A 27,600-nucleotide genomic window follows, 5' to 3' on the forward strand; every position below is an offset into this window, starting at 1 on the left:
GCTCCTCAGCTGCTCAGGAGAAAATCTTGGCAAAAGGATTTTTCAGGAAATACCATGGCGACATGATGCCCCCTCACAAGTTTGCTGATGAGACAAAGATGGGAGGAATGGCCCTGGAGTGCTGTGCATCCCTCCAGAGGGACCCAGACAGGCCGGAGAGATGGACAGAGCAGAACTGTGCCAAACCCCACAGAGGGAAATGCAGGGTCCTGCACCTGGGGAGGAGCAGCCCCATGCACCAGAACAGGCTGACCTGCTGGGAAACCCATTGGTGGGGTTCCCCCTCATTACCATGATAATTACCATGATAATTCCCCCTCATTAGCACACTAGCATCAACCTTTACATCCAGCCTTTCCTTAACTGCTGGTATTGACACATACACCAGATTAACCTGAAAGACATAAATTTCTGCCTAAGAAAATTTCACCTTACATCCCCAAATTTTGTTAGCTTGAAGTAAAAAGTTGCCCTTTACACTCTCAGAGCAGTACCCAAGCTCACTCCAAGTGAAATAAGCTTTGTTGCAGCATAAAGTTTAACAAAGTGACACTACTGATTATTCAAAATGTTCACACAACATTCAATAGCACAAATTTTTGGTCATGCTGTTTGAAAAAGTAACAAACTACATATTCAATTCTGCTGTGACACAATTTTTACTTACCTATAGCAAATTTATTTTACTTATTTATTTTTAGAGCACGAAAACATACTAGCATAATTTCATGCATCACCAGCTTTTGGCTTAAACACTACTAAATGCCAGAAGGTATTTAATTTTAATATTGTACTCACGGGGTGCTAACACCCACCTAAAGGCAGATTGCAGAAGGGGTTGACTCCACTCACATGCTGGATGTCACACATCACTCCAACCTCAGTCCAGACTGCAGTGCAAGGAACCAAACTTATCCTAATGCTCAGGTAAAGGGGATTTTAAATATTGAAATTGCAGCAGCCTCTAACTTCTCAGTGACCACAGTGAGACTGACAGTACAAACAGTACCAGTAACACAGATTGTTTGTGCTGGTGAGATAGGACACCTCTATTATTCCTGATCAATCTCTTGTGTGGAGACCACTTAGTCGATATTGGTCTCAAACACTTGCACCATTCAGTGGTGACAAGGCCACAGCCAACTTCCATTCCAAATTTACTCATTTTGGAATTTTACACAGAAATCTTTTTGGAATTTTACACAGAAATTCTCTGAAATCTCTCCACCCAAATCTTTGCTTCTTGATCAAGCTAAGCTGATGTACTTTTCAGGCAGCCAAACACAAAGCAGCAATTAACTGGCTGATTTTACTTCCAGCCCTTTCAATATTCTGTACAATACTTGGCACAGCTGAGTCACAAAGACTAAAATAAAATTAAAATGTAAATTATGTTTATTATCATGACAAGAAAAAAACCAGAATTATGTAGTCAAATTAATTCATTTTTATGGCCTGTGTCACCTATATGCATAATCCTACTGCATAATAGTATCTGAAGCTCAATGACTCAATCACAGAAATAATCTGAATTTCTCTGTAGGTTTTTATATTTCATAGTTAAGTGTGAAGCTCAGATGTGATACAAAAATCTGTTTACAAACATTTTCGTTTAGTTACTTGTTTTCCTTTTTATCAAAGCAGAAGAAATAAGATTACGAATCAGACACTATCAGCTTTTTTTTTTTTGGGTTAATTTAGCCACTCAGTAAATCATATGTTTATCTTAAATACCAGCATGTCTTGACCTTCTCTCAGTAAGTGACAAGCATCTTTTTTGTCCACAGATTGATATAATTTCCACTTTCAGAGGAAACTGCTGCTGTCTTCTATCCCCAACAATTATCATCTATCCCCAAAACAATTCAAAGCTGTGTTGATGAAACCAACTTTTGTCTGTATTGTTTGATACAAGCAGGAGTATTTTAAATCAGTTCACGTCCTCTTGATTTGTGCAGAGTGCCTTAATGCCTCCTATTGTCAGTGTGAGCAAAAATAAGCTAATTATGCAGCCTGGTACAAACCTGCTAAGGAATATGAAAATACTATCTTCTTATCATGACAAAATCATCTGTGGACAGCCAGCTCCAAGATACAAAAACCTTCTGATTGGAAATTATTACCTGCCCCTCTCCCTACTCATCAGAAGGAGTTTTGCTATTATGAAAAACTGAGTTTTAGAAAATATGAAAGCAGTACTGTATCAGTGTCCTTTAGGAAACTGATTATTTTTATAAGAATTGAACTGTAAACCCTTGTTACTGTCATGAAAATATACCCAGAATTCAACTGTTCATCTGGAAAATATGCTTATGCTGTTTGTAAAATATTTCTAAATATTTTTGAAACATGCATTATAAAATGTTAATAATCAGAATTTAAGTTCTACAATCATTTACATGCATTTTATTAACAAGATGGCTACAAAAGCAATATAAAAGTCCTTAAGTCATCCAAATACCTATAAGAAACTTTATCATCAAAACCAAGAGGAAGGAAAATTGGCTCAAAGAAAAAGCTGATGTCTCCTTTACAGATCAGCAAGTTCAGAGGTTATTTCAGTACGGTAACTACTTACTTGATGGGTATTGAAAACACTTTTTTCTTTTAGAAAAAAAATGTACAACCCAAATTAAGCCTCAAAGAGCTGTTCTTAGAAACACTCTTCGTGTAAAAGCTGTACCAGTAAACTTGAAAGGTCTTCTGAGCACTTTTATACCACACTCATACAGATGAACTAAAGAAAAAAATATATAATGAATGTGTCTGAATTAACACTGATTAAAGTAACACTTGATATTGCATTCCATCAAGTCCAGCTAACAGGTCCTTAAAAATAAATTAAGGATCTGGACATTTGTGCCAAGAAGGAACTCAGATTGCCCACATTCATCTCCATCTCCTTAACCAAAACACAGAGGGGCTTGAAACAATTTCAGAAGCTTCTCACCCCTCTCTTGTGGCCATAGCTCTCTCCACAGAGAGCAGCAGGCACTTCTCTTTTCCTGGAGAAGCACAGAGAGAAGAAAACAATCCTCATCTCCGTTTCACAGCTCCTGTTGTTTGGCACACGTGGAACGTGCTGTGGAGATTGTTTACCCAAAGTGATTTGTCAGCTGGATTCTGCTCAGGGTTGTTTTGATTCCTTGGCCAGCTGGGTCAAAGCTGTGTCCTGGCTGTCTCAGACAGTCACAGGTTTTTCAGTACTATCTCTTTAGTATGTAATTTAATATAGTATTAGTGTAATATAATACAGCTTAATAAAGCAATTGTTCAGCCTCCTATGGGGGGGAAAAAGGCGGGGCAGGGGGAAGCTACCATTTTCATTGCCTTCCTCAGGAAAAAGGGAGAGAGAATTCTCTACCTGGGAGAGAGAATGATGTCTCTCTCTGTTCAGTGAATGTGAATATCACGCTCTCTATCAACTGACACGTGGTCCTCTCATTCTTTAAGTTTTAGAGCCCTAAATACTGAGGATTTTGAGCTTTCTGTGCTGAGAGGCACAAACTCACAAGAGAACATCACATTTGACCTAAAGCTATAAAAGAGGTTTCCAAAGTTGATGAGTGGCACTAGGATTACAGGTGTGTAGTTGGTTAGAAGTAGATAACATCACAAAGTAAAAAAACTTTAGGGTATCACAAAGTGTAAAAAGTTTAGGGTTTTACAATATAGCAATAAATATGAAGCAAAATAGAGGTTTTAAAATGGAAAGAAATTATTCTTCTTTACTTCCTTCTTCATAAGTTTAAATAATATTTTATAATTAAATGTAAAAGTCCTAATTGCAGACTTCAAATACTCAATGATTAAGAAAAAAAAAATTCTTAATTAAATAATTTAAACTTAGAAAACCTTGTAACAAAAAATAATAACCTTCATAAGTTTAAACAATATTTTATAATTAAATGTAAAAGTCCGAATTGCAGACTTCAAATAATCAATGATTAAGACAAAAAAAAATATAAATTCTTAATTAAATAATTTAAACTTAGAAAACCTTGTAACAAAAAATAATAACCATTTTATATCTTACTAATAAAAAAACTACAGCACTCACTGCTGTAAAACTATAACACTAATAAAAAACAATAAACTCCTAAATCTAAACACAAACTATCATCTCAAATACCTTCAATCTTAACCCCAACAAAAAGAAAAAAAAAACAAAAAACAAACCAAAAAAACCCCCCAACCAACAACAAAAAAACAACAACAAAAAAACAAAAAAAAACCCCAACCAACAACAACAAAACAACAACAAAAAAACCCACAAGTAAGGAGTTAGCATTTCAGAGTATTCCTAGAAACACAAACTGTGATGGAAGAAAACCAACTCATCCTAGTGATGAGTGTTTGTGTGTTTCCTGAGCTACATCTGTGGTCTAAAAGGTGCAGCCTCTCCAGTCAGGAAGGAATGGAGCTGCCTAACCTGTACCTCCATTGTCTCAGGATGCCTAAAGTTGTCCCAGTTCAGGTCCATGAGCAGGTGGATCACACTGATGGGTCTGAAGCACAAGGCTGGACCAGAGGGCATCCTGAGCTCTCTTCCTGTGGGAATGGTTTTGAGATTGTCACAGTTTGGGAATGGCACTCCCCGGTTTGGTGCTCCAAATCATGCACTGCTGGCTTACTTCCCCTTCTGCTAATACCTCAGGGCTTAGCTTTTATATTTTTCAGATTGTTGCCACCCTCCCCATGCAGCGGGATGGAAAGGAGAACTGGAGGCACAACAGATGAAAATCACAGGTTGGGGTGAAAACAATTCACTGGGAGCAGCAAATGAAATAAGGAAATGAGCAGCACTGGCAGCAATCCCAGTAACAGGGTGTGCAAGAAAGGTAATTAATACACACAAGCACTCACCACGTGGAGCTCCACGGGCTCCCCACCACCCATCCACAACTGGGGGAGACCCCTTCCCTCCCCAGCCCCTGCACACCATGAGGGGTGGTGGGGAATGGCATCCAGGTCCTGGCCATGCCCCTCCTGGCTGCTCCACAAGTTAACCTGGCTGGGACCAGGATATATTGTAAAAGAAACTAAACCACAACTGATAAACATCAGTTATCCTCAAAACCAACCCTCACTTAATGCAAAACCTATCTCTTCTAAGATTTTCCCACCAAAATAATACAATTAAGCAGCTTATTCAAGAGCACTCGGATCAAAATCATATTACATTTTGGTACAGAAATGTTTGGCTTTCCTACTCAAATCTTTTGGGAAACAAAATAAAAGCCAGAAAAGTAATATTTTAATATTAACGGCATTTGAGGGTCTTTTTACTACCCTCAACTTAGTTTTTCCACATCATATTTAAGGTAATTCACTTATCTTTGTTGCCTGCATTTGACAGACAGACAGATGTTGACATACATGGAGAATTCGTTAGAAAGAAAAACCCTGTAAGTAACTAAGTATACTTATATGTAGTGAAGGCACCATTATAATAAATATGCCTTGACTGCAATTTGTTGTATCCCTTACACAACTACAGTAAAGAGCTAAATAAAAATAATATACAGCAAGAAAAGCACCAATACCTAATATTAAGCTACAGCACATAAGCACAGATAAAAAGCTTATCAGAATTGAACATAAAAAAGCTGTTTTTTCTAGAACTGGGAAAAAAACCCCAAACCTATTTTCCCTAGAGCATACAATACATAGCTGATCTATCTCCTTTTTTTCTGCAAACTTGGTGCAATTCTGAAAGCAAAATCCACAGGCACCCTCACACCTCAAAATCACTTTAAAACTACCTTAAAATGGCATTTAAATTGTATGAGGAATTCTATACTATTTATCCATACTTTTGGGGCACAATTCCTTATTCTGCTCAGAGAATTGCAAAGCACATATTTTTTTCTCTCTGCACTGGCTTTGCATGAGTTTCTCACATTAAAAATTTTCCATGCTGTTGGTTAATTGCCAGATTTCAGCCACCTCTCCAGCCTCTTCCTTTCAGTGGGCGTGAAAGGGTTTATTTGTAATATCTGGTGCTACTGCCTGAGTTTTATCTCCTTCTCCTGCATCCTCAGCAGCAATTCCCAAGTTGGTGGCTTCCCCAGAAAGCACGTCAAAGGATTCCCACCCACACACTGAATATCTAACAGACCCTGACCCATTTTCGCCTTATTGAAGCAGCACTGCATGTTTTAAAAAATAAAAATAATAAGCAGCAACACTAAATGAATGTGAGAGCTGCAGCTGGAATTCCTCTGCCCTCTTCAGATTTCAGCTCTGACAAAATTGCTATCAAAAAATAGTGACACATTTAAAGGGCAAACATCAAAAGTATTTTCCCTCAGTTTTTTCCTCCAGTGACTTATTAGTCTAGCTGTCTTTCAGTTAAATATATGGAGGATTTAATTTAGGCGTTCTGAATATAGAGAAACTCCTTAATTTAGCCATATTTATCTGCTCTTGCCACAATACCTTCAGGCATATTCCACAGAACCACAAGAAATGCTGAGGTTGGAGGGACCTCTGGAGAGCACCCAGCCCAACTGCCCTGCCAAAACAGGGTCACCTGGAGCAGGTGTGCTCTCTCAGTGGAGTTCTTCCTCATGTCCAGGTGGCACTCATTGTGTTTTAGTGTATGGCCATCAACAAACCAAGCCACATAGCGAGTAACAATGGGAACGTTGTGATTTCACTGAGATTTTTGTCACCTAACCAGAATAACCAATAGCACACGCAGCATTCTGGTTTAAGCAGGGAAAAAAATGGCCACAGAAAACTCAGTTGAAGCACGACTTGCAGTTTGCCCATTGCATTCACAGCTTCAGCCAGGGGGAATCAGATTTTACTGGTGATGGTTACACAAGAGCCTCTTCCTTCCCCAGCTGGGTGCTGTCACCTCTGAAGCACATGAGCCACTTCAGCAAGTCAAATAAGCTCTCCCTGAACAGGAATGCTAAACAGAGGAGGTGGAGAAAAGCTTGGAGCAGGGAAAGTGGAAGATGTTTCTAGCCCTGTGCTGCAGTTTGTCAGTGAGGTGCACCCAGGGCTGTGCCTGTCTCACAGAGGGACAGCCCCACACTTCTGAGACTGCAGCTGCACGCTGCCATTGCCATTTCTGAGGTAGCACAACTATTCCTGTGGCTCCCTGGTAAGCCAAGCCACTCTTTAACCTGACCAGGTTTAACCTAACCAGACCTGACCAGACACAGATGTCACCTGGATGAATTCCCCAAGCTTCTGATGCCCGGATTTGAATTGAATTGATGCAAGGTTTGTTTCTAAAATGGTGCAGAGAATAGACAATGAAATGCCGTAATGTTAGACCAACTAGCTTTTAATGAATACTGAAAAAAATCCATTTATAAAAGCTCCATATCTCAGAAATAAATCCCTTATACTCAACTAATTTGTCAGCAAACTCTGTCCTTACCTGTCTATAAATGACATCCTTATACTGCCTTTCTCCTTTTAATTTGACAATGGTTTATGCAACTGACTTCCCAGGGAATGCAGATTTATAGTTAGCACATATGGAACATTCTTTTGCTATAGATTTTAACACAAACTATCATATTTACCTTATGAAAAAGGACTCACCTGTTCTTCCTAATAGGAAGGACAGAAAAAGAGGGAAAAACACCAGAGAAAATAAGAACACAGCTCTGTATCCTACAATGCCTATCCAAGAGGCATCCAGTCATCTCTCAATGATTCCAACTTTTCACCAACAACACCATGCTATTTAAGGCTCCACTTGATTCTAAGGATAACTTGCACCCATAAAGTTAGACACCAGCACCAAAAATAACAACTAGGAGACCTCCTTTGTCTATTCAACCATCATAATTTACATCAACTGCTATACAAAGTTCATCTTTTCTAAGCCAGCAGAAAATGACTGATGTCAATTATTGGCAGAAGAGCACCCAACACTTGTAAAATCTCTTGATCTATCTGGAAAATGAACTTTTCACATCCAGGCTTGCATAGGATAATTTCAGATAAACTTATACTGTTCATTGTTGGTTTACCTTGTGGGAATGTTTCTAAAAGACTTTTTTTTTCCATGACACAAAGAACAGAAGACTTTACAACTCCCATGACATTTGGCAGAACATGTTTGCAGGCTTAGTTTAGAAGAAAATGGACTTTCCTTGACAATACTCTCCACAGCATTCTGTCAAAAAAAAAAGCTTTCTCTGGAGAAATAACAGAGGAGAGGCATTCCACAAATTTGTTAATATACATTGTGTGTCACTTCAGCCCAAAGAGAACTAAAAATTTAGAGAAATAGAGATGTAAGTGGTCTTAGAGAGCAGGGTGGCTGGAAAATAATCTATGCTGTCCTGGCACATGCTTGCATCTCTCCCACTGGGTCTCTGTCAAACACACTTGAAAGGAATGCACAGTTTAGCCCTTTATCTTAGAAAAGCTGAGGAACACCTTCTGCATTGCTTAAACATTACTGCTGCCCTAGAACTTCTATTTATGTGGGACAACACGACTGAAGAACCAGGTGGTTTTTTTATCTGCCTCTTCCAGATTTCTTCTCACTGGAAATATTTGCTTTTCTTCATGTTAAAGCTCTTTTTGAAATAATGTTTTCATCCTGACGGTGAGTACTCTCTCCTTACTACCTCACTTAAATTTCTCAAGTCTTGGCTACTTCACATTATTTAATTTTGTATCTACCTATTTTCACTTCTTGGTCAGATCTGAAAAAGTGACTTTCTGAAAAGCTCACATTCAACTCCATATATTGCACACTTTTGCACCAATGCACTGGTGTTCTGAGTGGGTTCTCGCCTGAATTAAATACAGGAATGAGAACTTTACGTAACTAAAAATTATGTGAAAATTTGCACTTAGCGATTGTTCATTTAGCAAATTCAGCACTCTTATTTAAAAAGAAAATTGAAGCACAAGCTATACACAGAAATTGTAGCTTATTAAATTGTTCAGTAGTTTCTGAAGCCAGTGGCAAAATACTTAGCAAACCCAATACTGAATTACAATTATTTTGGGGTTTTAAAAATTAAAATATTCATAATCCATATCTAAATGACCTAATTATTTTTAAATCTATTATTCCATCATTTTTGTGAAATACATACCACAAAGATATGTTTTTGTACTACTTTGCAATCAGAATCATCTCAAGGCAAGCAGAACACACAAATCTTTTTAAAATCCCTTTTTAAAGATAAAATTAGCTACTCAATGCCTGCTTAAAATTAAAACTACAAAACAGACATTTAACTTACACATGCCAATTCATAAACAAATTGAATTGCATCTCCTGTTCAACGGGTACACACATCACAGAACACTATTCCACAACAAGCTATTAAAACTATAAAAATATGTTAAATTACTTATAAAATACCCAAGTACCAACCTTAACCCAACCATATTTATAAGAGAGGAGGAGACAACTCACGGGTAGGCTTCTGCAAGCTGCTGAGCCAGGCTGTGAGCCGTGGGATCCCTGTCCAGGGCATACACAGTGATGTCTCTGGCTCTCTCTAGGAGAGCTGCTGTGTGACCTCCAGCTCCAAACGTCATATCCAGGATACGCTGGGGAGTGAAAACACAAACACCTTCAACTCAGAGCACTGACAAACTGATGGCTGCTTTACAACTTAGTTTGAAAATCCCTCTCGTGTACCAGAGGAAAATATACCATTGTCTTTTTGAAAATGTATTTTTTTATTTTGTACAGAATTGCAATTATATCAGAATTCTTTTTCACCAAAACAAAACTAAAAACAAAAAAGAAAACAAAAAATCAAACACAAACAAACAAATAAAACACCAAACCAAACACCTCCAAAATAAAAAAAAAAAACAAACCCATCAGTAGAACTTAATGCTTTGCTAAGCCTTCTTTTGCCTATAAAGGAGCAGCAGTGTTTCCAGAGGCTGCCCCATGCCTCTTCCTCCTCTGGCTGGCACCTGACTGATGACAAGGCAGGAATTATTTCTGGGGACAGAAATAACTGGCTCTTTGCTCAGCAACGCAGAGGTTGTATGACTGCAACTCCACTTAGGAAGTATTTTCTTTTCAAATTTCAAATTCACTAACTGTCTGTAATTCTACAGTTTAGGGAATGCATGTTCCAGCACAGAAAAAAAAAAAAAAAAAGATTTTTATTGTTTTTGTGACAATATATCTAAACCAAAGTACAAATGTGACTGACTCCCTCTGCACCTTGGTATTGCCATAAGTCTTTTCATTCACTTGACTGAACTGTCCTCTCTTGACTGAGGGAAACACTAGCTAGACTTGAAAAACAAATTCTCAATATACTTCAATATTAATATCTGCATGGGGTTTTTTCCCTGCTTCTCAGATTATTTTTTTATGTGAAACAGGTTTTGACGACTACTTATCAGCTATATTCATATTAAATATAAATTAATATGAACTAAACTTATTCTCACAAATTATACAGCTGAAGGCTAAAAGCACCTTTTAAGTGAAATTTTCCCATCTAACTCTTGAAAGAACTAAGAGCCAACCACAAACTCTTTTGGATAAGAACAGAAATTCAAAGGCAATGAAGACCCAAAAATTTTTCCGGAAACATTTTTTAGAAAATGTAAAGACTTATATAAGAAATTCTCCCCAAAAATAAGTAACATACTCGTAAGACAAATAATATAACTCTACTGTGGCTGAAAGTAAGGACAAATGATCTTTAGGCTGCATTATTTAACACAATTTCTTCATGCTATACTATGACATTTCCTAAGCTTATGCTCTAGAAGCAGAAGTTTCCTACAATATTTCACAAAGTTAATGAAGAAAACAAAATTTAGCTGGGTGATCACCCAATACTACATTGCACCACTCATACGAAGAAATAAAGCACTGATCAGAATTTTTTTGTGAGCAGTATCTATAAGACAAAATCATGTCACAAAGGACATACCATCCATTCTACACAAATCTATTTAAGCATTCTGCCACAATCTATTGAAGCATTCTGATTTATCTCCTGCCATAACAAAATCAAAAGTATACTGCTTGAAACCAATTTATAAACACAAAACTTAAACCGCTAAAAAATGTGGTTGTTTCTTCAACACAGGCAAACATAAGAATTTAGCTAGATTTTAAATACACTTGCATATGCTAAAAACTCCAAGCATGTTCTCTGGAAGTTGTCACATACCTGTAAGATTCACAGAAGCTTTCTTATTAAAGATTCCAATCACTTTGGGTTTTCTTTGCATTGTGCTGTTACTTCTACTGCATGCATAAAAATCCAACACTGACTATTTAGTGGGATATTAAACTAATTAGCTACTTTTTAAATTATCTTCCTTCAATGAAAATTATTAATATTCAAATGTAATTTTTCCCTCTGCATTTAGCTTAGAAAATTGCAAAAATGAACATGGGTTCCAGAAAAAAATACAAATCCTCCTAAATTACTTTTAAAATTTCCAGGGTACATCTGTTATGCTTTGATTTCTACTCAAGTTATTTCCATTTAATCCTTACCAGAACTAATGTACATAAGCAATAAACAGACCTCTAGCTTTTATATTCTAGTTCTGTAGGGAAATCCATTTAGAAAATCCCTTTAGAAATATGTGGAGGAGCAACAGAAAATTAAAATTACCTTTTTATTTTTTTGCATAAGATTAACCCACTCAGAAATGCACTCCAAAAACTTAATCACAGGAGTCCCAAGTGTCACTTAGGATTGCACTTATTCTGCAGCAACACATTACAATCAAAACCAGCCTAAACTACATCATAATTCTTCTTGGAAAAAAAAGTTTAATCAGCATGAGTCATGTCTTCATGGTTGGGTTTGGTTGTTTTTGTTTAAAACAACAAACAAATGTTCTTGTTCTTTATCATCGTTAGAAAACTAGGATGAAAACTTTGAAAAAAATCAGTATTTTTTTTCCTAAAACAGACCTACAGTGTTGGCAGGAAGAGTCATGGAAAGGATAGGAAGTGTCAGAAGAGCTATTTCTGACTTTAAAACAAAATACTTTGAAATAATATTCTTATTCCACTTAAACTCCCTAGCAACGTGGCTTTCCAGAAAATAGTCTTTTCCCACTACTATGTTTAACTACTTGTTTATTTCTTGCATGGCTGTTTGTCTTCTAAACATCTGACTCTTCTTTGGTCATCTCTACCAAGTACTGAACACATTGGATCCTTCTTTCACCACCACTTCTACCAAGTCCCTTGTTCCATCTGTTTGAACAGCAGAACATGAAATAAATAAATTAGGGACCTTTTTGGCCAAACCTCCAGACAATTTTGCTTTTTTAAGCAATATGTAACACTGAGATTTTTATTTCCAGATGAATTTTTGAAGATGTTCTAGCTCATTCAAGAACACTTATATGGTTTAACAGCCTCACCTTTCCTCACAGATAGCTGCTTCTGCTTTCAGTCATTTTAAATTTGATACACTTTCAGCTCGACAAGCCCTTTATACAGGCTGCTTATTAAGGAACCACACGGAAGATGTTGAAAACAAAGCCAAAATAAACATTGGCAATGCAAGGCAGAGAAGAGGGAGGATGGGCTGGCTCTGCCATGACACAGTGACAAACTCCCAGCGCTGTGACAGCGCTGGAAAGCTTTAGTGAAGAACCCATGTTCTTTATGCTGTCCACGAACACAGTTCACTGAATTCCCCTTGCTGAAAGAACCAACACCCACCAACCAAACCTAAGCGACACCAGGCATGGGGTTTAACCTGAAAGCACCAAATTCAATCCACATCCACCTTCTCATAATCCAGCTCTTCCACTCAAAGGCTACACTCTGCATCTAGAACCTGAAAAAAAATAACTACACCTTAAGTTACCAAATAGAATAATTATGATAGTAACACGACCATTTTGGAGCATTGATCAGATTAGAAATTAATCACTGTAATATCCTGCTTCATAATATGCTTCTTACATATTCCTTCCATCTTTCACGCCTGAAATAAAAGATGCATCATTTTTTTATTCCTCTTTCTCTCTCGCCTACTAGTTTTTAATCAAATGAAATTAAATGACATTTTATCCTCCTGCTCCTATAAATACTAGAAAAGATTATTACATGAGTTTCTCCTGCAGTGACTCACCATTCCATTGTTAAGTTATGATAGTCCCATCAGAGTCCCCCTGGGAATTTCATAATCAGTTTGTGACTGTAAGTTTTAGAAAGCATTTGGCTCTTCCATGACACACAGAGAGCAACAAACTAAAATTTCACGGATTTCATTTTACAGCTAGCTTTACTACAGCTAGAGAGACACAGAGCTGGACTTCACCATTTTGGTATACAAGACTTTGTACTGAAAAGCTCTCACAATAAATACCTTGTAAGCATTTCATTTTACTACGGCTGATCAGGAATTCCTCTATTGATTATGTTCCACATGTAATAAAGTTGACTACACAACACTTAACAGCCTTTGTGATTATTTTTCCTTTGCTGTGTAACAAAATGAGACTGCAGCGCTTACACAAAATTGAGACTCAAGCGTGACACAAATTGAAACATCATAATGCTTGTTTTTAAAAGCTCACAATTCCAGTATTTTTCACTCTCCTCTTTCTTTTTTAAAGGCAAGGACTTCATATTCTTTTTTAAGTAATTTAATCCTTTAGATGTACGACTTCATTTTCCCTTAACTACTTCAAGCACTCCATCAGATGCTCTTTCAAAAAATAGTTTTTCTTCCTCTTGCATCCCTGACGTTGCCTGAAAGAGGACTTTGACACACTGGACAACACCTCCAAAAGACTTTGGCAGACTTACAAAACGCCCAAGACATGCTGAGTTAGGATACAGGACATGCCAAACCACCTCCTGTCCTGGACAGCAGTGCCTCATGAGCAGCCTCTCCTCTCCCCATTCCACGGAATGAGCTCCTGCCATTCATCGTTTTGTCCAGACCAACTCTCTCACCCTGCTCAGGCTTACAGGACACCAGAAGATCATTAATACATTGTGATAAACAAGCACACATCAGGCATTTTCCATGGCTCTTTCCAATGCATAAAAGTAATTTCTTCTAAAAACAGAAAGGCTGTCATTCCCCAAAAAGTGACCTTGTACTGCATAATAATTTAATTATATTAATATAATTTATTTAATTTTATTAATCATATTAATTATTTTATTATATTATTTAAATATATTGATATTATTCAATCCCCAGTCCTGTTTATCCACTTTTCCTATTAAATAAAAATTAAAAATCCATATTGACAGTGACCATCTTGGGTGCCTTCAGCAAGTGTAATCACCTAAAACGTCTTACCTCTAAGTTCTACGATTAAAAATAAAATAAGAATCAGCCTGAAACCAACCTTCCAGGAAAATGCTGCTCCTTCCTCCAACTGGTTAGTACACAACCCCACAATTACTCCCCTCTGAAACTCCTGTGTCCTGCTGGTGGCATTTGTCCCCTTCTTGCCTAAAATAAACGTTTCATGGAATGGCAGCCATTCAAGTATAGTGGGTAGAACATTTTGCAGAACTCCTCCCAAATTAAATGCTCATATGAAGCATCAAACAACATGAAAGCCAAGATGAAAATATGAGCAGAAGAAAAATTATCTTGCAAGAATCACACCCTTAACCAGTACCACACCAATAGCATATATAACATTTAACAGGGATGGAGGACTTCCACCCAAAAGTGAGCTTGACAAGTGAAAAACCAGAATCACTGAACTTCACTGTGGGAGAAAGGAAATACAGCCACAAACCCTGCTGCAACAGCTGAGAACGCAGCCCCAGAAACTCACCATTCATATTTCATCTTCCAGAAGAGTTACAAAGATCCACAATTATGAAATTAGTGTATTTTCAGTGTTAGCAATGATGAAATTAGCACAGCTTCAGTTGTATCAATGATGAGTATATTTTCAGTTGTAGCAATGATGAAACTAGCGTAGTTTCAGTTTTAGCAATGATGAAACTAGTATATCTTCAAGAAATTTGGAGAACATATTTGTTTTGAAAATGGCACTCGTTCCACTTTTTACAGGATTGGAAAAAAACACCCACAACCAGAACACTGATTTATTTAAAACATACTACAAAGGAAAAACTGAAGAACCGCCAGCCAGCATCCAAGCTATGCTGCCTAACTTTTCAGCTCCCTAGAAGAAAAGGAAACACCTGGAAACTGCTGCCTGAAGAAAGAAAAATAAAATGGAGACTCATGCAATTGACATTCATGAAAATGTCAAAGTAACAATCTTTTTTCTTGGAGAATTATTATTATACTGAAGAGTCTAACAAAGGTAAGCACACAAAAAGGAATGGTTACATGGTGAGAGAAATAGGTTCTGTAGTATTTCTGCAATATTAAAGCCGCTATCAACTTGTGTATTTTGAGCCAATCAAAGCTAGATCACAGTGCTCCTCTCTCTTTTTACTCATCTTTCTCCATGGGACGATGAGCCAATATTTTTCACAATAATAGATTTTTCATACTTGAAATGAGAGCTAGTGCTTGCTTGAAAATGCAAAGAAGGTCAAAATACTAGGATGTTTGTTAAGGCTAGCAATAAATATTTATTACTGCATTGCCAGCCACTGTTGGGCTGTATCAAAGTATTTATTCTTATTTTATTTGTATCTATTCCATCTCTTTGTGGAAAAAAATTCTGAGAGCAGAAAAGCAATGTAAACAAAATAATCAACACATTGCAAGATGCTTTTTGCTACTTCATTCTTCTGGTGTTCCTATGGTGAGTCATGTTCTCTAAACTTGCTGTCTGAATTTCTTTGTTATTCACAACAGAAATTGCTCATTGTCACAACACAACTTATTTTCCACTCTACTTTATTTTCCAAATATCAACTCTAAGTGCAATAAAAGACATCTGACCTCTTGTTCAAACACCTTGGGTTTTCTACAGCTTACTATTTTAAGACACTCAACTATTTAATATACACTAGGCAGAACAAGCTGAAGTGGGGAGCAGTGACAACAAACTCTATAGGAACTTTTTCTAGCAGTAATTTTTTTTTCCAAGAAATAGTTGATCTGCTTTATCCTTTTATTACCACATCTTTCACAACTAATCACTGCAAAGGTATGAATAGAGACTTTTTAAAAATAGTTACTGTTGTCAGTGTTTCTTGAATAAAGTACACAGACCATTGTTTGGGCACATATTAAAGTCCACTGTGAAAAAAAGCAATCTCTTCTCGGTCCCTCAGGATTTTATTTTCCTTCTGCAAAGTTCAAAACTGAGAATTAATGTTTAGCGCTGGCCTTTGTCAAGACCAACCTCACTGAACCTATAGTTTCGATAAACACAGAGAGAAAATTAATCTGAAGGACAGATGAAATCTATAATCTTTTCCTTCTAAGAATAAGGAAAAACACACCCAAACTTCAACCTATTTTCTCCCAATTTCAAGACCAATTTCAGCTTCAGTGGATGAGCAAAGATTTTTCATCCTAAAACGCATCAGGTCTATATGGCAGCAGACAGGAACAAAAGTTCTGTTGCTTTGAAATCCATAATATTTACCCAAATTGAGTTACCAACGTTTCATTCAGGCCTAACAGCTATTCTGACATTCTTTGGGATACAGCCAAAGGGCACAAGGATTTGTTTATTGCTGAGGTTTTTCTCTAATTCCACTTCTTTACTACAAATTGCTTTCAACTGACCATGATGCACCTTAAAAAGCAGCAATCTATGGAGATATTGAAGTGCTTTAATTTTAAGATAATTGTCCAAGTGGACAGAGAAGCAAAAATTTTTTTCAGAAAAAACTTTCCATGTTGCAGCATGCAGCAACATCCTACATGACAATTCTAGGAGCAGAAAAATATGATTACTTTCTTTTTTAATACTATTTGTAATGCACAAGATGATACACATAGAGTTCTGTTCAGTACGTGCCTAACAACAAACACTAAAATCATCCTGTCCAGTAACTTTAAGTACCATGTAATGATATAATTATGAAATTAGTGTATTTTTTAGAAACTTGCAGAACATATTTGTTTTGAAAATGGCACTCGTTCCACTTTTCACAGGATTGGAAAAAAACCCCAACATATATGCTATATTGCTATATCAACAAAGAAAAAGACAAAACCATTCTGTCCAAATTAAATCACAACCTCCAAAAACCCAAGTGAATGCTTTTCACCAGCATTAAACTGCTCACATATGCATCATATGCTGCACAATGAAAATTAATTCAGGCTGCAGGAGCTGGACAGCCAAGCACTACAGAGCTCCAAAACTTATTTCAGCCTTACCGTGGCAAGGTGAGGGTTCCACAGGGGAGCAGCAACGGGGGTTAACATCCTCCCCAATGCCTCCATCTGAAAGGACCAGGGCGGCCCTGGAAGAGCAGCTGGGGGGAATTTATGGCCACCAAGCCAAGCAGCTTGGCTGCAGGGGCCAGCACACTGAACTTCTGAGCTTTGGGGGAAAAGCACATGGGTTTAACATGATCAACTGAGTGGCCTCAACTGAGTAGCCTCAACTGAGTAGCCTCAACTGAGTAGCCTCAACTGAGTAGCCTCAACTGAGTAGCCTCAACTGAGTAGCCTCAACTGAGTAGCCTCAACTGAGTAGCCTCAACTGAGTAGCCTCAACTGAGTAGCCTCAACTGAGTAGCCTCAACTGAGTAGCCTCAACATTAACATCTCTGCCCAGGGTGGGCTGGAGGCTCATTTTGGTGCTCGTGCAATGCAGGATGTGGATGGGGGATGCCAGGTGCTCAAGGGGCAATGTCTGGTGGGTGGTTTGGGAAGGCTGCACCTGCCCAGTCCCTCAGGCAGCCAGGAGCTCAGGATGAAAAGAGGCTGCATCCCCCAAAAGCTTGAGAGAGACCCTTCAGGGGTATGGCCTAGTGGAGTCTCTTGCTTTACTCAAATAAATTGGATTCTTGCAGGGCCCCTCTGTGGACACAGCCCTTCCACAGTGTGACTCTCCACACACACATAAGCCAGCCAAGCTGTTTCTGGGACCAACGTGATTGAAAGCATTCTCACACTACCAAAACCACATACCTGCTACAGAAAATGCTTCTTAATTAACAGAAAATATATTCTAAGAAGATGTAATGCTTGAATGCATTTCACAAAGAAATTAATGAAAGGATAAAACCTCTTCCATAGCAAAGTATTTCAAAAGAAAGCCAAAGTGTCAGGTTTCTGTATTTTCACCCTAATAGCTGATTTAAACCTCATTTCCTGCTGAAGTTGTTCACCAACAAAATAAACACTACATTTCTCCTACCCTCTTTCTCCATGTCACCTCCAAGGCATGCACAACCCAAGCCTACAATCAAGATTTCCACAAACTGTTGGTTCTGAATCAACTTATGTCGGCATTGATAATCCCGAGGAGCTCTCTGACATGGCAAACTTGTTAAAAGTACTGTTTATGCTGAAAACAGCAACTGAAGAGGCAAGATTTTTACATTAAAGAAAAAAATATTCTCCTAAACACCATGTATTACCATGTATCATTTGCATTTCTTACAGCACTACATGTGCTCTACATATAATTCTGTCCATTATTTCCCACTGAATCAGTCATCATTTCATGTTCTTTCCTCCACGGACTATGAGATTTTTCTAAGAAATCTCACTGTCAGTTTTTGCAAAGCACAGCAAAACATGCGAGTCTAAAATGATCATGTGAGATATATGCAGAAAATCTTGGTTCTGCAGCTCCTCACTTTTCAAGTCACATGTCTTGGAGCAGTTTGGACAGATCATGGCCAAATATACTAGAAAAGAGAAAAAAAATTAGGACTGTCTTAATACATGTTCTGAACAAGTCCAGAAAATTGTAATAACCAACAGAATGCTATATTTTTATTGTGCCATAATTTTAAAGGCACTTTTAAGGTATAATTTTGTCAGAGATAAAGAAATCATTCCAAGTCTCCTTACACAGAATCTATTTCAGGCATCATTTTTCATTTCAAGTTGCTCACAATTATTTCTGACAAACTGTGATGGCCATTGTGTGCAGCAAATAACAACGTGGTACAAAAGGAACTTCGAACCGTTTCCCTTGGGTCACTGTCAACATACTTATGTACGAATAAAAATAAAAAGCAATTCTTTAAAAACTTCAGTAAATAAACACTTACAAACCAAAAAACCCCAAAGCTATTAATTGCAGTGCCAGTGCAAAGTCACTTGGAGCAGCTCAGTTACACAGAGCAATCCAGCAGCTCGGTGTTGGCTTTGGGACATCTTATTATGGGAACAAACAATCCATTGGAAAGAGACTAATGGCAGTGGGATCACTTTTCCTCTGAAAGACACATGGAGTCTTTTTTCTGTCAACTGAAGTTCATGGCTGGACTCAGCTTACAGCTCTGAGCAGACCAGCACGCTTGAAACCCTATGTGTGTAGAAACCTCACAAATATTCTCCTGCCAATAGCTAAAAATTACCTTTATTCTAAATAGTTATTATAAAAAATAAATAATTTCATTATTATTTTAGTAATTATTATTAGTTCTTCTAACAATGCTCAATTCATTTTGAACATAACAGTAATAAAAAAACCAACCCCAACCAATTAAAAAAAGAAAATCACAAACACACAAAAGAACCCAAGCAACACCCAGGGCCTCTCCAGAAGAACACAATCTCCTTGAAAAATTATGTATTTTTACTGTTCATCTTGGGCTGAAGTGGAAATCCAAGACCATAAGTTGTACAAAGTTACCAATTCAATTATACTAGGAAAGTTGCTGTTAAGAGTAATTTGCCCTCAACATCAAAAAATCTACTCATCCAAATATTTTAAACAGTTTTCTCTTAATAATATTATTTCACTTAACATTCCCTACTGATCAAGTAATGGCTATAAAAAAAAACCCAAAAAACCCACGAAACACAAAACCTCAACAGATTTTCAAATAAATGTGAAATACATTATTCTTCTCCAAGAGAAAGTCAAAAGGCAGTCATTTGGGAATTATCTCCAGTTTGGTTTTAGCATCATTCATGCAATACGTTTATTAACTGTTTTTCCAGAAACCAGCTCCACAAATTCTCTCTCATTTTTGTTCTCTGTAGCTTGTACATGAACATTTTTAAAAAAGGCTTCTGAATTTCACAATCCAAAGGTGACAGTTTTCATTAGACCTGCAGAAATGGGACTTGCCACCTTTTTGGAAACATTAGTCCCAAACAACGTGAAGTACATCACGTTTTCTTTGAAGTATGCAACAGAAGTCCCTTCTCATGAGAAAGCCATCATGGAACTGATATCTTTGTCATAGAATGAATTCAGAAAAGACAAGGATATTTTTTCTTGGCAAGATCAAACATAAAATGGCAAGGGAAGTAGAGACACTGCTACCAAGAATGCAGGTTGCATTAGTCTGCTGTTCAAAAAATTCATAGAATATTTTTGCACCGTGGTAGAATTCAGCCATATATTTATGAAATACCAAAAATATTTTCAAAGGCTTTAGTTTATTTTACATTAAAATATCTCAAAATAATTTACAATTACTAATTTATTTTTTTGCAATTTTGTAGTATATTTTACAGCAATTGTTTACCATATTGTAAAAAACACCATATAACCTTACTAATAAAGTAACTCTCTAACTGTAGCTGAACCGAGTCACACTCTAAAACAAGTGGCAGCACAGGTCATGTTTCAGTATTTAGAAATGCAGTGCCACTAAACTTCATCCAGCAGGGAAGATTTAATGACCTCCAATACACTGTAACTAGAGATGCTCATATTCTCCTCCAGCATGCAGATACTATACACTAATACATAATTAAAGAACAGGCAGTTACTGATTTATATTTATGTGAGATCAGCTTTACAAAAAGGAACATACTTCAGGCTCACAGGCAATTAAAACCAGATTAATTTCCTACCACAAACACGAGTTCAAACTCCTAGTGAGAACAGCATGACTTGTAATGTACTTTCATACTCTTTATTACATTAATACAGCAATCAAAACAAAAACTGTCATTCACCCCTGACAAAAATACTGAGCATAAAAACCTTGTAGAACTATGCAGTTTTCATCTAATCTATTGATTAGAGAAGTAATCTATTGATTACTTGGCCCTTCAGAGCATAAAATCAAATTACCAGCCTCTTGCGGAAACTGCCCAGGTGGTTCAGTAGTGGCATAAAAAGTCGTAGCAGGATGCAATTATAGTAATAAAATATCTTTAAAGTGTTGATGCAAGCCAGAACAGGCATGCACAATCTGCCATCTGAACAAGGGTCCCTTTACTTCTATTTTAAGGCAAAAACATCCTCAATTCCACCAGCTGTGTACTTAAATACAGAATGCCACGGTGGAAATCATGGAATGCAATGGCATGACCAAATCACATACATTTTTGGAGTGGAGGTTTAGTTTTTCTAAAACACAACATGTTCAGCTGCAAGTTAGAAAAAGAATAAACAAGTGGATTAAGAACACAAATCACACTTTGGGCTGAGGCTGTTGAATTAATTGGCTGCATTTCCACATGACAGCAGAGATGCTATCATGAACCAAAAGGTGGGGAGAGGCAGCATAGCAAACTTCACTTTCTGATAACACGCTCTGCTTACCACCAAAGCACTGCCTGTGGCAGCACACTGCACAAGGAGGAGCTGCTTTGGCTCACATCTGTTAGTTCTCAGTGGCTGAAACAAGAATTACATCTAATTACACAGATTAGATACAGACAGTATTTTAATCAGCTGGTTCTAATACAGCTGGTTCTGACAAACTGGCCCAATGACACTTAACACCCTACTGCAAAAAACTGCTTTAAAAATCCCTACAAATACAGAGGAAATAAGACAGCTTCTACCACAAGAAGAAGGAGTATAAATACAGTAAACTTGCCTGCTCCCCTTTGTCTGTTATTTATGGCCTGCAAACAAGCTGTTTTACCCTATTTTTTATAGTGATGCTTGTATGCCATGATCCTTTATTAGAGACAAAAGGAACTACCATTAGCAAAACTAACTTGCTTTGTGATCTGCACACACACAGAAGACAGTTCTTTTCAAACAAACCTGCTATCTAACTCAAGATCAAACAAATGAACCTGACGGAGTAGGGAAGACCATGCAGATAACAGTGCCAATTCCATGCAATACAGATAAGCAGCCATCTCCTTCAGCACAAAGCAATTACATGTGTTTATTTAGCTGTCTTGGAATCAACATGCACAGCTAGATGGGCCTGTGAGTTTTGTAACTGTTAGCTTTACCCTGTATTTCCATCCAAAAGTTAGTTGCACAAGAAGAGAAAAATTAAAAAGCAATTACAGTTTTAAATCATCTCTTCAACAAGCAGAACCTGAGCCACCAAGCGTGCTCTAATCCACGTTGCATATTTAATAGCTCAAACAGGACAGAGGATTACAAATTTATCTTAGCGGGATACATTTTTTTCTTATTGAACTTCATATAATTTCTTGTTATTAAGCTTATTTTAAGATGGGAGCACTCTTCTGTTTTGAACCCACCATCCTCATCCAGGTGGATGCACCCAGTCACTCTGCCTGCACCAACACCACACAAATGAGGGCACACACAAGCTGTCTTCCACCTTCTTCCCATGAGTGGAATCACTCAAGAATAGTAATGTCTACTCTAAATACCACAGGTATGTCATCACCCTAAAAATCACTGTATGGAAAAGTTTAATACCTTAATGCAAAACCCAGCACCATTACTGCTCCTAAAAAACCAGTATGGGTACACACCGCTTATGGTAATGATCACTGTTTTATGCAACTTTTAATATTTGCTTAAAAATCATGTCATTGTTGTTTTTGATAACTTGGCCCTTGTATTCCCCTCTTTTGCTTTCAGCATGTATGTATTTTAATATACTATTCAAATAGAAAACCAGCAACCTGACTTGCTGAGCAAAATAATGACACTCCTAAACTGTACAGTAAAATGCTCTACAGAACCATAAAAAACACAGGACTATCTTTCCAAGTGTATTTACTGCACTGTTTGTTAAATTATTGTAACTATTACAGTCTTTGAAACTATTCTAAAGTTGGTACCTCAATTGTTTCATGCCCTAGTAGGTGTTAAAATTTATCTTCTGGATTTTCCAAATGCCAGCTCCATCAGGTTCTGAGCATTTATCCTTGCCCACCCAGAGACAGGTCAGCAAGACAGTATTTTTTATAACCTTTGCTGAAATGAAGCCTTGAGTCTCTAATTATTCTCTCTAGCAGCAGATAAAAGACTAACAAGTACTTCCAAGACCGGTACTAGTGATGCCACTTAGCAATTTTAATTTATTTTTTCCTTCCTGGCCTGGAAGAACAAACTAACCCACTAGAACTTTTTGCAACATTTGTGAAAACAACCCATCGACCACAGCAAGGCAAAAGCACTGGCTGTGACATGCAATATGTCCGTGGACACAGAACACAACCTCTGAACACTTAAGTGTTCTACTAAGTAGCTCATCAGCATTAATTTGGTGGTGTTCTGAAGAAAGCATTGTCCCACACAATTAAAAATCATGGTTTGTTAATTAGTGTATGTAAACACTCCTGAAAAGTTTCCTCTACCTATAGCAAATGACAATCCCATTACTGGTGAGATTCTCCAGTTGTACTGAGATGCAAAACCCCCATTAACAGGTGAAGAATCTTGTTTCTTTATCTTCAGTACTCCAGCTCAGAACAGACTGATTCTGCCAAGCAAATTCTGCTTAATCCAACCAATTTTGAAGTCCTTAAACCCAAAAAATGTATGTGCTAATGGGGTGTGAGACACAGGATGAGAACAAATAGGGAAATGTCATCACTTTTAACTCTGTAACAAGGATTACATAAGTAATATTTTACAAAGCCATCAACTTAATCACCAAAACCATTGCTGTGGCTTGTACTACTGTACAATTGACAATACAACAGTTCCCAAATTACTAAATTCAAAATCCAAGCTACAACTTTCCACAGAAATCTTCTCTTATATCTCCTGCACAAAGCAAGAAAAAAAAATCTTCTATTTCAGCTAAACTTATCTGATTTTACTTAGAAACAGAACACTTCCAATTAGAGCTTTATTCTCCTCAGTGACTGTAAGACAGGTGAATTTGCTTTAAATCTTCACTGCTTTCTTTCAAATTGAACAAGATGCTCAGAAATATGCTGCATTTTACTCTTCAAGAATTCTATTGCTAGTCTCTAGGACAAATATGATTTTGGTGATCATATTCAAAATATCTAAGCTTCTTCACAAGTGACGAAACAGAACAAATACCTACATGACAGAGTTACAGCCATAAACCTACTCAAAAATTTAGTTTTTAAAATGTGGATAACATGCAAAACCAAAATAATAAACACTTGGACAGAGAATAAAACTAAATTAGGGAAACATAAAAACCTGTTAGAAAAGGAGGAAAAAGAGATAAAACCAAGCTAAAGACAACAAAGGAAAAATGCATGAAGGAAGAGACCCTATAAAAGGGAAAGGGGCTGAAAAAGAACTGCATCAGTAAGGCTTGCACTTCTAGGAGAAAGTTGGTATGAGGGAAATCTCCAGTCCAGGAAAACAATAAAATCACATTCAAAGAACAAATTTCAGAGCCAACTGATCATTTCAGGAGAGAACAGAACACCTTCCATCACTGCTGCTTTATATGAAACCAGGCTTAGATGAGGACAAGAAAATAGGAAATGTGGAAAAGCATTCCCTTAGGACACATCGCTCTGGTCCAATAAACCACCCGAAGGCTCCAGCAGTTTTCTGTGGAGGACTATTAAAATTGTTTTTATACAGCTGCAGCAGATGGTATGATTCACTTATCTCAAAATAAAAGAGCTCAGGGAACTTGATGATATTATCAAGCATCAAGTTAGAACAAATAAAAAAGTGCCTTTCATGCAAATATTGAAACCATGCATAACGCAGGGAGAGGGGCAGCGCGTAACACACTTTGTAGAGAGATGAAACCAGAAAAAACATCGTGCCAAGGATTGTCCCAGCACAGGGCACAGCCCAGAGGGCCACAATGCACAGTGGCACCATACAAGAGCAGAAAGCTCCAAGCCAGACAGAGCAACAGAAGACAATTTCAGAAAGTTTCAATCCATAAAAATAGCAACTTACCTCTTCAGAGGGCTGCAAGTGCCTGCCCATGCAGAGTCACACCTCACCTCTTCAGGAGGCTACAAGCATTTGCTCCTCCTGTCCTTCAGCCCCCTTCAGTGCCCTGCTGTTGGTGCAGTGCCCCTGTGTGCCCTCTGCTCCCTGTGGGGTTGGGCAGCACCCCTGGGCACTCCATGGCTCCTCACCTTCAATAGCATTCACCTGTGCTGCACAGCTGCAGCCCATTAGGGACCAATTAGGGACCAATTAGGGATCAGCCCCACTCCCAATCACCACCGTGTGCCTACAAGTGCATTCTAGTGAGTGCACTAATAATTAACCAACACTAAACCCATATTGTGCAGACTCATTAGGGATCAATTAGGGATCAGCCCCACTCCCAATCACCACCGTGTGCCTACAAGTGCATTCTAGTGAGTGCACTAATAATTAACCAACACTAAACCCATATTGTGCAGACCTGCAATCTATGAAAGCATCAAAGTAAAAGAAATTTAAATACTTTCTTTCCATATACTCAGCCCCACTCCCAATCACCACAAACTGAGTGCCCACAAATGATATTATACAAATACAACCCCCAACCTTCCCCCTGTAAAGAAGTCCTTCCATTACTGTTGTCAGGTGAAGGTACCACTAGGTAAAAAATAATAATTTCTCTCCCTTCCCCTTCTTGCAGGCTTCCATTAGCACCCGCAGCCATGGAATTTCCACATGCCAGGGACTGGACACCTAGCCAGGTGCACTGTGATGTGAAGCAGTGCTTTGTCACTGATGCTCTTGTGACTCAGCAGTGTCCTTCGATCTACAGAGCTTCGGAGAAGAAAAACTGTTCAAGAGAAAAAGAATACATAACGAAAGAATCCTACGCCTCCTCCCATCTCTAAAGAGGCGTTTGTTCACCATCCCAGCTTCAGCATTCATCACATACAGAAGTACTACAGACCTTTCTAACAGTCCAAATTTATTGTCTCAGTAAATTTTAGAAAGCTTTTAGAAATAAACTCAGCTGCAACCATCCATGCACATTCGCACTCCTCTCTTCTCAGTGGCAACAAGCAGGAGTCCTGCACAAAGCCTGCAAGGCTTGTTTTCTCTAATAATGCAAATGACCAAAAAAAAATCAAAATCAAACTTTGCTTTCCTCCCAATGCTTTAAGGTTGTTCTATTTTCCTTAATAAAAGAGACAGCTTCAAGACATGTCCTGTTGTCCCATGTGCCCATACAGCCTCAAGCTGCACAATGGTAAGAAACACACAAAGGAACTGAAGAACAGGAGAAAGAAATGCTCCAATGCTGCTGGAAAACATTGCTAATTACCTGGGGCTGGAAAACACTGCTAATTACCTGGGGATGGTGGGCACACATGTGGACAAAAAAAAGTGCCATTTACTATTACAAAACAGGGCACAATACAAGATGAACCTCAGATGTGAAAACTAGCAACATTGAAAATGTAATCTGCAAGACAACACAGAAAATAGATTTATTTTTAGGTTGGATTTTTAAAAAGCCTTGAATGATGCTTTAAAGAGTTTAGGAAGAGCGAAAAACATTAATCAGTACTAACAGGACAGTTCTTAACGATGGAAACTTTAAAAGGTCCTCAAAGGACTCTAAACATCTGTAAATGCACAGGCACGGTAAAAAGCATAATTACTGAATATGTGACCTAGCAGAAGAAAAACCCAAACTGAGTACTATAAAAATCAGAGAGGATAGTAAAATATAATGGCAACGGCAGGTCTATTCAACAGAAACATCTTAACACCACACAAACTTGAACAGCCAAGAACAATTAATCCAATTTGCTAAAACCCAAATACTTCAGTGGGATGTCAGTCAGTACCACAGAGCTGACAACTGTGCTTTAATTACATTTGAGACTGTTACCAATTAGTTAGTCTGCAGCACTACAGGCTTCATGCTATGACTCAGTGCACTGACTCATTCAGGAAAACTTTTCCTACACAACTACCCGGGCACCCACAAGGATGCAAGATCAAAAGGAAAGTACTTACATTGACCTTCTCAGCAAAAGTCTTGTTTTAAATTTAGATGACCAAAAGTGGATACTGCCACAAGTGCTCAAGTGGGCTTTTTGAAGGGGAGACTTTCAGGAGCACTGTTTTAACTCCATTTCAGATAAACATCTCAAAAAATCAAAGTACAAATAATGCTTTGTACAGTTGGAAGCCGAGAAGCACATTCTAAATCTGGATATTTTTTTTTGTTTTGTTTTGTTTTTTTACAAGCTGCTCAAGTAGCATTATGTACTACTAGTATAAATAACTACCATCAAAAAAATCCTGGTTGCTGTCACTTAAGAGTCCTGGCCGATTTGAACAATTGAAGGCTGAAATTTTTTGTGTCAGAAGGTCCTCAGCTGATGGAAGAGGACAAAATATCTTCAGCCATCTCCTTGTTTTGGAAAAAAAATCCCCTTTGGTTAGAATTTTGAATTATAACAATTCTACCACTGCACTAACTGCAATGGCATTTTCACGTTTGGTGGT

The 27,600-nt window shown here is 37.7% G+C and overlaps 1 protein-coding gene across 3 annotated transcripts in view; it reads right to left on the reverse strand.

Moving 5' to 3' along the window:
• The window catches only part of METTL15 (methyltransferase like 15), a 79,353-nt gene that overhangs the window by 34,793 nt on the left and 16,960 nt on the right, over positions 1-27,600 (reverse strand). For 2 of the 3 annotated variants that reach the window (XM_039725051.1, XM_039725053.1), the window contains exon 3: positions 9,410-9,546. In XM_039725051.1, coding sequence (XP_039580985.1) covers positions 9,410-9,546 — 137 coding nt within the window. Of the gene's footprint in view, positions 1-9,409; positions 9,547-25,083; positions 25,215-27,600 lie in introns of those variants that run through there. The other variant, XM_039725052.1, reaches the window with a different exon arrangement.

The sequence above is a fragment of the Passer montanus genome, unplaced genomic scaffold (assembly GCF_014805655.1).
Source record: "Passer montanus isolate IOZ18808 unplaced genomic scaffold, ASM1480565v1 scaffold54, whole genome shotgun sequence".
In the NCBI taxonomy this organism is placed as follows: Eukaryota; Metazoa; Chordata; class Aves; order Passeriformes; family Passeridae; genus Passer; species Passer montanus.